Raw genomic sequence first — 10,288 nt, forward strand, 5'->3', positions numbered from 1 at the left:
CCCCCCCTCCCCCCCCCCCGTGTATGGCCTTGGGTGGGGGGAGGCTACGGGACTGGGAGCAGGAAATGGGGGGGGGGGGAGCGGAGCTGAGTATGTAAACATCAGCCCTGTTGGGGCAGAGCTGGGCAGGCAGGCTGGCGGCTGGGCCCAGGAAGTGCCTGAAGAAGGAGGAGATGGTGGTGCTGGTGGTGCTGGTGGGAGCGGGGAGGAACCCCACCACAGCTGCCTGGCCTCAAACTGGAGAGTCTGGGCCTGACCTGACCCGGTTTGGGGGTGGGGGGTGACAGGAGGCTATCTCCTAGAGAGATTGCAAAATGGAAGGTGCTAGAGAGTTTCATAGCCATCCCCCCAACCAATCCCATCCTTTCCTTAGGCCCTGGCAGAGCTGTAACCCCCTTATTAAGAGAGGGGTTCTGCTACCAGGAATACCACCAAACAGCTTGAACACTGAATCTTGATTCTAGCTTCCCCCTCCCCCAAAGGGCTCAAAGGCTTCAGGCTGGGGTTGACCTGATTGGGGGAGGAGGAGTCTGCCTTAACCTTCCCTGTTCCTCTCCAAGGGCTCCTCACACCTGCCCCAGCAGCTCAAGTTCACAACCTCAGATTCCTGTGACCGGATCAAAGATGAGTTTCAGCTCCTACAAGCCCAGTATCACAGGTGAGCCAGCTCTGGGAGCCCTGGGATGCTGGGGTCCCCTACCTCCCCCCAACCCCACCAGATGAAGGCCCCTACCTAAGCAGGGAAGATGGAAAGAAGCCTGAGCTCAGATCTAATTGTATGTGTGACCTTGGCCAAGTCCCTTCTTTGCTCTGGGTTTGCATTTCCTTTCTGAAAGGAAGGGGTACAGATGAGGTGACCACTAGAAGCTTTTCGGATTTGAATTGATTGCCAGGAACTCAACTTTTTGCCTTGGTTCTATCAGCATCTCCCATTGTGACCTTGATGAGTCAGTTGCCCACATAATAGATTTTGAACCAGGAAGGACTTTGGAAGCCACCTAGTTTAACTCCATCCTCATTTTTACAGATATGAAACTTGGGGTTAAATGACTTGCCTATAGTCACATAGAATAATAACATAATAGGAATTTGAGCCTGAGTTCCCCATCTCCCTCTTTCCAAAGCCTCCCTCTTAATGTCCCTTCCATTGTATATAACATTATATAAATGTGGAGCATTGCTATTCTTAGAGCTAGCTGCCTGGGGAATGGCACTTGGGTCTGACCCAGCCTTCCTCTTTGCCTTTAGGGGCTAGTGGGAGTGAATCCCACCTGAGCTGGCCTGTTAGCTTCCTCTCCTTCTGCCACCAATATAAACCATAAGGCTTAGGTCATAGTTTTCCTCTTCAGTCCCAGGCCTTTCCTGCTGGGGTCCTTGTCCCTTGTTTTCCCTGTGTTAGGACCTCTCCTCCCCAGCCTGGCCTTCTCTTCTACCTCATCTTCTCTCCAGTAGCTTGCCTGGGAGACCAAGCTATATCAGGGCCTCAGTTGTAGGGAAGGGAAAGTGGAAGCAATAGGCTTTGGGGCTTCCTGGGCAGGAAATGGGATGAATCCCTGAAATGAAAGAATAGGGCTGGGATAGGATGGGAATTAAGCTTCCCTTTTCTAGAAGGACTGGAGTTCAAGGTCTGTGGCCTTGCACCAGATTCTCCCTTCACTGGGCCTTATTTCCCCTATTTTTTAAACAGAGATGGGATAATAATCCTTATGCTCCCTCCTTTTGGGACTGAAGAAAGCATTTTGAAAACCTTAAAGCTTTAAAGAAATGAAATTATTGTGATTATCCATAACTCCCCTTCCCCCCACTGAGCTTATGCCAAATTGGGTCGGGCCAGAGCTGAAGATGTCTCCCTGCTGGCTTCTAGAATCACCTGGCTTATTGAATTTAAATAGATTAACCCATAGAAGGCTTCCCACTTCCCCTCTGGGTTACCAGGAAATTGATGAGAGATTGTTATTTTCCAAAAGGGTAATAGAATCTCTTTTCTTCCTTCTGTTGAAAAAAAAATATTTTGGGGGGTAGGACATGGCATTCCTAGCAGCAGTGTCCCACTTGCTCCCCCCACCTCCTGTCTTTCTCTTCCCCCTCCCCCCAACCAAGGCCAAGAATTACAGCCCTCTCTAGAGCCTGGGAGGGGCCCCCAGAGACGACTAGGCTTGTTTATTGCACCGGATAACGTGGAAATGAGGCTTTTTTGATTTCTAAATAAAGAAATGGGAGGGCCTGGGCTGGGGAATGAGGGTCCCCTGGGGCTAGAGGAGGTGCCCCTGTTGGAGGGTGGCTGCTCCCCTCCCACCTACTTGAGCATCAGGTGCTTTTGAGCTCAGGAACCCATCTCTGATGCCAGGAAAGCCTTTAGAAGCTTGGCCTGCTGTTGTCCCCCTGCTGAAAATCCAATAGGTCCTTGGCACAGGCCCCAGTGGCCTCTGGGGGAAATTTCCCCTTCCTCCCTTCCCTCAGGATCTCCCCCCCCCCCAATTCTGAGTTCACTCTGAGTTTCTCCAGACCCCATGAAGTGCTTTGTAAACCAGCAAGAAAACAAGATACTTTGTAAACGGGAAGCCCGCTTTGCAAACCTTTGTAGATCAGGGAGCACTTTGTAAATGGCGCCCACCGCCAAGCCTCCTCCTGTTTTTCTCTTTCTAAGCTTAAAACTGGAGTGTGACAAGCTGGCCAGTGAGAAGTCAGAGATGCAGCGTCACTATGTCATGGTATGTCCCCCTTCCCCCATATTCCCCCCAGTGGGTGTCATCCCTCTGAGCCCCCCCCAGGTGAGGTCAGGAGCAGGGTGACTTTGGAGGCCCACACTCGTGGCTTCGGCAGTGGTGGGAACATATGTTTCTGATTTTAAGTCCGGGCTTCCAGGAGAGGATTTCAGAGGCCCAGGCCTAGCACAACAAAGGGTGACTTTGGGGGATTCAGGCCCCAGCCACCTCTTGGGGAGTCTCCTTCCTCTGCCTCCAGGAAGTACAGGCATCCCCAGAAAGCCAGAGGGGGTGAGGATCAGCTTTGGTGAGGGGGTTAGCTGGGAAGTTTTCAGGACTCACTGATGAAGGAGCTCCAGCCAAACCCCAGGCCTTCACTCCCTGGCCTCAGTCCCAGGCAAGCCGGCTGGCTTGGCGCAGCAGGGTAGGGCCCTGGGCCCAAGTGCCAAACCACGGCGTGGCAGGCTGGGCCCAGCTTTGGAGCAGGCCTGCCAGCTCACCCCGGGCCCTGCTGCCTGGGAGGCTGGGCTGTCTGCCTGCCTACCACGGAGATGGGGTGGGGTGAGCTCACCGGCATTTGGACATGAATAATTCAGGCCTTGCTCTGCTGGCCCTTGCTTTCTTGCTTTCTGTACACACTCTCCCTCCACCTCCCAGCCCTTGCCAGTTACTTAACCCCTTGGTGCCAGGCAACTTGTTTGGCATCTCATGCAGGGGGAAAGAGCCCTAATCTAGAGGCAGGAGGCTCGGGTTCATGTCCCAGGTCTGCCCTGTCCGCCTCACTGTCCCCAGAGGCAGATCCCTTTCCCTCTCTAATTCTCAGCTTCCCTCGCTGTAAAATGAGTCCCAGTTCAGCCGAGACCCAGCTGTGGGTGATTTCTGCTCTCACCCGCCCCCACCTTAGACTAGAGGATTGGACTAGCTTGGTCCCTTGGGGTTCTCTTGGTCTGTGATTGTTGGAGAGCTTGTGGGGCTGGCCGAGAGCCAGCTCTGAACTGTTGCCCGCTTCTTTCCCCATCTCTGCTGCAGTATTATGAGATGTCCTATGGCCTCAACATTGAAATGCACAAACAGGTAAGATCTGGTTTGCAACCCCCCCCCATCCATCTCTCCCTCCCACCTGCCTCCCTCCAGGTAGGAACCACTCACTCACCTTGGCAGCTGCCCCAGCCCTGCTCTAGTTACCGCCTCCGCCCTGTGCCTGGGGCCCCCTGGGGTTTGTTCCCTGGCCACCCCTGGAGAGGTCTCTCTCGATAGGAGGGAGGAGGGAGGCGAGGGGCGTCTCTCCAGGGACAGTGGCCAAGAGGCCTCAGAATCTGACTCACCTACAAAACACCCCTTGTCTGAACACACCTGGTGATGGGGGGAGGGGGGCTTGCCCTGCTTCTGACTCTGGCCAGTAAGAAGGGGTGCCTAGCACTGGGGTTTTTGTCCCTTAGGCTGATCTGGAATTTAGCACTAAGGGACCCCGAGCATTCTCCTGGGTAGGGGTTCTTCTGGAGAAGGCAGTGGATTCCTCCCCTTTTTTCTCTGCTAACTGCTACTGCTTGGAGGCTGTGGCTTCCCTGGGGCCAGACTAGTCCCCAACCCTGGGCCTTTTCCCTCCCCAGGCCTATTTCTCCAGAGATAAAATGAGGTGCTTAGACTAGACCAGATGGCTGCTGCTAAGACCCTCCCAGCTCTGATAGTCTGTGTTATGTGGTCCATTTCCTACTCTCCCTCCCCTGCAATCATTGTTTTCTATGGTTTTTTCTCTACTGGCATTCTGTTTTCTACACTGCCCTCCTCCCCAGTAACCTGGCTTTTTGTTTCCTATGGTGTCCCCTCCCCACCCCCAAAAAGAATTGGGCAGTCTGTTTTCTACTATTTCTTCCCCCTCCTAGCCCTGATATCCCATGTTCTAAACCCCAATTTGTGTGATTTCTCCTGCCTTGTTTACAGATGAGGACAAAGGTCCAGTAAGGTGTCGGAGAATCCTAGATTTGAAATCAGGAGCCCTAAATTTGAGTCTCAGCCTCCAAACAGACTTCACTAACTCCTCTTTGGTTGAACAGATGATCTCTAAGCACCCCTATAGTTTTAGTGGATGGAGCCTTTGGCCCAGCCCCTCTGACTGGGCTCCCCAGGCAGCCCTCTTATCCATTGGGTTTTTTTTAAACCCTTACCTTCCATCTTAGAATCAATACTATGAATTGGCTCCAAGGCAAGAGTGGTAAGGGCTAGGCAATGGGGTTTAAGTGACTTGCCCAGGGACACCCAGCTAGGAAGTGTGTGAGGTCAGATTTGAACCCAGGACTTCCTGTCTCTAGGCCTGACTCTCTGAGCCACCTAGATGCCCCCGGACCCCTTATCATTAGAGAGCTTTTCCTCATATACAGCTGGAAGTGACTCCTTTGCATCTTCCACGAGTCGCTCCTGGCTAGGTCATCTGAGGCTGAACAGAACAAGGCTAACCCTCCCACAGGGGAGCATCTTTGGTCCTGGAACACAATTCCAGCCACTGCCATGTCCCTTCTCGGGGTACTCTCCAGGCTTGCTCTAAGCACGTCCTGTCATAGGGGACGTGGTCCTCACTTTCCAAATGTCTGAAGGGCCATGGTGGAGCAGAAGGGAAAGACGTGTGTTCTCTATGGTCCCAGACAGGCAGGCCAGCTAAGGGGCAGGCTGGGGGAGCACCTGGGCCAGTGAGGTTTGTCTGCTACTGAGACCCTCCCCTCAAGACAAACGTGGATTTGGGCCTCAGGCTCCCACTGTCCATCTTTAAGGGAAGCCAGAATCCTGGTGGGTTTTGTTTTCTCTGCTGATTTGAGAAAGAAATCCCCCCCTCCTCACCTGGCTTCTCCCAGCCATCAAGGACCTCCTTTCTGTCTTACAGGCCGAGATCGTCAAGAGGCTCAATGGCATTTGTGCTCAAGTCTTGCCCTACCTTTCACAAGAGGTAAGGGGATCCCTCCATTCCTGGAGTGGGCCAGCAGGGGGCAGTGCCTCCAGCTTCTCCCCTCATTCCTTCAGGCTGGGATGGCAGAGAGTCTGATGAACCCAGCCTGGGCACGTGGCTTGGCATCAGCTGAGCTCCCTGGGGCCAAGACAGAATTGGGCCTGGAATTGGGAAATGGTTGGGGCTGAGATGGGACTAGTAGGCGAGAGGTGGGGAGGGAACCTATGAGCCAACCAGCATTGGGAAGCCTTTGGCTGTCTTTCTGACCCTCAAGTGGTATGCCAGCTGGCCTTTTCTGGTGTTTTTGTTTCCTGTCTTGGGGAATACTTACAAGCTATATATCCCAGCAGATAGTGTTGGACCTAAGTCAGGAAGACCCAAGTTCAAATTTTGCTTCAGACAATCACTAGCTGTGTGACCTTGGGCGAGTCATTTAACCTGTCTGCCTCAGTTAGAAACAGCACCTATTTCCCAGGGTTGTTATGAAGATCAAGTGAGATCACGTGTGTAAGTGCTTTGTGCACCTTAAGAGTCTTGCTTCCTGAACCAATTCTATGTACCTGAGTCTCAGTCTACTCATCTGTAAAAGGGGGTGGGGGTGGGGTGGGAGGCAATACTGGCTGCAGATCCTGCCTCACAGGTTTGTTAGGAAGCTTCACAAACTACAAAGTGCTGTATATAAATACCAGCCAACTATTTAGAAGCATTGGACACTGAGAAAAAAATTTTTTTTCCTTTCCATCTTGTAAAACCATTGCAATTTGTGGCATGATAATGAGGGACTCTGTTTTCTTCCAAGGTATTATTTCTTTCAAAGGGGGTCATGGGAACCCCAAGCTGATCCCTACATAGTGGGGACCAGAACTCCTGGATCCTTCTGGTTCTCCTAGTTTTCTTCTGGGCACCATGCCAGCTGTGGGGCCCGAGATTAGCGCCCCCTCACTTAGAGTAGACATGAGATGAAAGAAGGATGAACTCGGGTTTGAATCAGTTCTTGTCAGCTTTGTGACCTTGGGCAAATCACATGCCCATTCTGAGCCTGTGTTTTCTCCCTGTATAATGGGAACGATGCCTCCTGACAGGGTTACGAGGAAACAACCTGGGGGGCCCAGATGGGAAGGATGGGGGAGGCTATAGACAGGCCTCACTGCCCATTTGCTGGCTGATGATTCCCCTCCCTCTGGCATCTTGCCATCCTGTGGTCCCAGCTGAAGCCGAGGTCAGCACCATGCCAGTGACTCTGGGAGTTGGGGCTGATGGAAACAAGTTCATAGCCTTTCTCCCCCCCTTCTCTCTTCTATCTCCCTCTCCCCAGCACCAACAACAGGTCTTGGGGGCCATTGAGCGAGCCAAGCAGGTAACCGCTCCGGAGCTGAACTCCATCATCCGGGTATGTGTCTTGATGAGTGCAGGACCTTGGGCAGGCCCCCTTCTTGGCCCCGTTTCCATAGAGCTGCCCTTTCCTCTCAGAGTACCTGAAAGAAGAGTGGGGGTGCCCCTGGGCTCCAGCTCTGTCACCTCATCTCTGTCTGAGCTGGGCCTGGGGAGAAGCCAAGGTAGTGAGGCTTCAAGTCCCAGCTCTGCCCCTGTGGGACACCTGCCAGGCTCCCTGCTCTCTGCCTCAGTTTCCCCTATCTACAAAACTTGGAGCCTGGCCCCTGTTATCTGTGAGGGCCCTTCTGAATCTGACACACTGGGAACAAGAGTCGGTGTTTGTCCTGTGACAGGCAAAGGGGCTGTCGGTTGGAGAGGGGGTGCATGGATAGAGCCCTGGCCTCCTACATGGCAGCTGTGTGGGATGGGCAAATTACTTGGCCTGGCTGGGCCGGAGGCTCCTTATCCACACAGTGGGGATAACTACCCAACTTGGGTGGTTTGGATGAATTGAGATAATAGGTGTAAAATCACTTTCCAAATCTTAAAAGTGCTATGAGGAAATTTCCCCTGGCCTTCAGAAAGCCCAAAGCTTCCTCAGAGATTGCTGACTTAACTGGGTACAATCCCTTATTAGCTCTGGGCCTCAGTTTTCCCATCTGAAAAATTCAGAGGTTGGACTAAAAGGAAAGGAAGCCTTCCTTATCCCCCCCCCCCCCCCAGCTCCATCGGCTGCAGGGTGCCTTTCTTTTGCCAGGTTAACTGATGAGGATGTTTAACTTCTGCCTCCAGAGATCCCAGCTCTGGGACCCAGGGCCCTGGGTGTGAGTCCTCAGCTCTGTTCCTACCTTTCTGTGTGACCATGCACAAGTCCTTTCTCTCCCTCAGTTTCCCCATCTGTAAAAGGGAGTTGTAATGGGTAATTTTTCTCCCTTCTGGAGCTATTCCCAAAGAAGGTACTTTACTGGTAACAGGTCAGTCTGTTACCTCATGCCCCAATCTCCAGGCCAAATCTTGTACCAACCACAATGACCTCTCATTCATTCATTGGTTCAGTTAAGGACTTTCTCTTCAAGGCCACATGCTCAGTACCTGGGAAAAGAGGAGAAAAAAGGCAAAGAGATAAAATATGCCTACATGTCCCTGCTTGGATAGCACTGGAAGCAGGGCAGGATTGGGAATTGTGGGACCTGAGTTCAAAAATTTAGGTTCTTCATGGAATCTTGAGCAAGCCCTCTTAGGTTATTCTGGATATAAGAGATGTGGCTGAGAGGGCAGACACTCATCCTTGCTGGAGGCAGGGGAGGGGAGACACCCTAGCCACCATGGTGGCTGCCCAGTGTCCAGACTGCTGCCTGTTTAACCAGTGAGGGACTTGTCCTACCTCTCATCTTTCTGGAAGTTGATAGTTCACAGATAGCTGTAGACTTCTTGAGTCATGGGGCATGGGGTGTTCTGGCACAGAGCCAGGATGGGGTGGGGGGGCTGAGAGCAGATAATCTTCTGGCTAGAAGAGACCATGAGACACTATTCCAGTGCCCTCATTTTATAGTGGGGGAAACTGAGCGCCAGAGCAGGGAAGGGACTGGCCCAGAGGCCCCTAGTGAAGCCTGTTCTTAGCTTAGCGCCTTGCCTCCAGCCCCAGGCTCCTTTGTCCACTCCTCCCAGCTCTCCATGCCTCTTAGGATGGTGTTTTGTGGGGTTTTTGTTTTTTTCCTGTTTTTCTCCTGCCCTTATCTCCTTCCTTCCTTTCCTGTAGCAGCAGCTCCAGGCTCACCAGCTGTCCCAGCTCCAGGCCCTGGCCCTGCCCCTGACTCCGCTGCCCGTGGGCCTGCAGCCTCCGTCGCTGCCAGCTGTTAGCGCGGGCACTGGCCTCCTCTCCCTCTCTGCTTTGGGCTCTCAGGCCCACCTCTCTAAGGAGGATAAGAACGGGCACGATGGAGATGCCCATCAGGATGACGATGGTGACAAGTCAGATTAGAGGCACAGCACTGGGGGTGGGGGAAGAGATTTGGTATTTATGGTGGCTGCTGGCACCCTGGCACCTTAGTGCCAGCTGACCCATCTTAAGATGTCGCCCCCAGCCCCAAAGCTTTGACTGTTCCCTGCCCCCTGCCAGCCCCTTCCCTCTTTCCCTAATCCCTTGGGGTGTGAATGGGACCGGACCGGGTCGGAAGGGAATAAAAGAATGAACCCACCTTAGCTCCAAGCACCTCCCCCTTCCCTGTGCACATATGTAACCGACCCCCCCTTTCCCGCTCCCCCCGTTCGGCCTGTTTGCTGCGCACCCAGCACAGCAGTTCCCCAGTCCCCTCCTGGTACTGCATGCAATCACGGATGCCAGCCGGCCCCGGGTTCCTCCCCTCGACCCTTCCCTCCCCCCATGTAGAGGCTCTACCCTGTCCCCCTCCTCCTTTCCTCCCTCTGGCCATTTGCCTGCCTGACTCTTCCCAGGCTCTGCTCCATCACCCACCTCACCTGGGACCTGAGCCCCTTCACGTTGGGCCAGGCACCAGGAGAGAGCTCAGCGGGCACATGGGGAGGGGCAGCTGGATGGAGAGGGCCCAGGGGACCTGCTTCCCCCCCACCCCTTGCCCACGAATAAAGATGAGGGTACCGCATTTGTCTGGTTTTCTTTCAGTCTGCTAGCCTGTCTTTTAAAAGAAGGGGAAAAAAAAAAAGAAAAATTCACCAAAAAAAAAAAGCCCCCTTCCCCCTCCCCCGATTTCATGTTTGTATATAGTCCTTTAGACAAACTTGTCGGCTTCTGGTGTTCATTAACCTAATACAAAGGAGGAATGGAGACACTGTACTAAGCTTGTACTAGCTGTGCCTTTCAAATAAAGATGTGAGACGGTTGGTTTAAAGTGCCCGCCTCCTGCTGTCATCCCTGGGGTCTGCCTGCCCTCCCCCTTGGTGTTGCCCCCCCCCCAGCCTGAGAGGCTTCCTGGTGGGGCTCAGGGACATGGAATCCAAGCCAGCCTTGCTCTGCAGCCTCTGCTCATTCGGCGCTGGACAGGGGACCTTCTCAAAGGCTGGGCTGTGGTCAGAAGGCCTCAGTTGTTCCTTGGCAAAGCTCGTTCTTCTAAAAGGTCTCATCCCCATCTCCTTGGTGGGCCAGAGGCTCCAGAGACACGAGGGGTCTTCCCATGTAGATGCATCTCCAAGCAGTAGCTGGAGGCCTGAGTCAGGAGGCCCTTCATCAGACTGAAGCCCTGTTCTTTGCCTTCAGGATCCCTGCATTCTTGTCCTGCTTCTGTCCTTCCTGGAT

The 10,288-nt window shown here is 53.4% G+C and overlaps 1 protein-coding gene across 1 annotated transcript; it reads left to right on the forward strand.

Annotated features, from left to right (window-relative positions):
* The first annotated feature begins 173 nt into the window (after positions 1–173).
* On the forward strand, positions 174–9,884 carry TLE5 (TLE family member 5, transcriptional modulator). Its single transcript, XM_044685363.1, has 7 exons — positions 174–194; positions 561–658; positions 2,648–2,711; positions 3,735–3,779; positions 5,581–5,643; positions 6,959–7,033; positions 8,777–9,884. The coding sequence occupies exons 1-7, from the start codon at positions 174–176 to the stop codon at positions 8,996–8,998; spliced, it is 588 nt and encodes a 195-aa protein (XP_044541298.1). The 3' UTR covers positions 8,999–9,884.
* Positions 9,885–10,288: the final 404 nt, after the last annotated feature.

This window comes from Gracilinanus agilis, chromosome 1 (genome assembly GCF_016433145.1).
Source record: "Gracilinanus agilis isolate LMUSP501 chromosome 1, AgileGrace, whole genome shotgun sequence".
NCBI lineage: Eukaryota > Metazoa > Chordata > Mammalia > Didelphimorphia > Didelphidae > Gracilinanus > Gracilinanus agilis.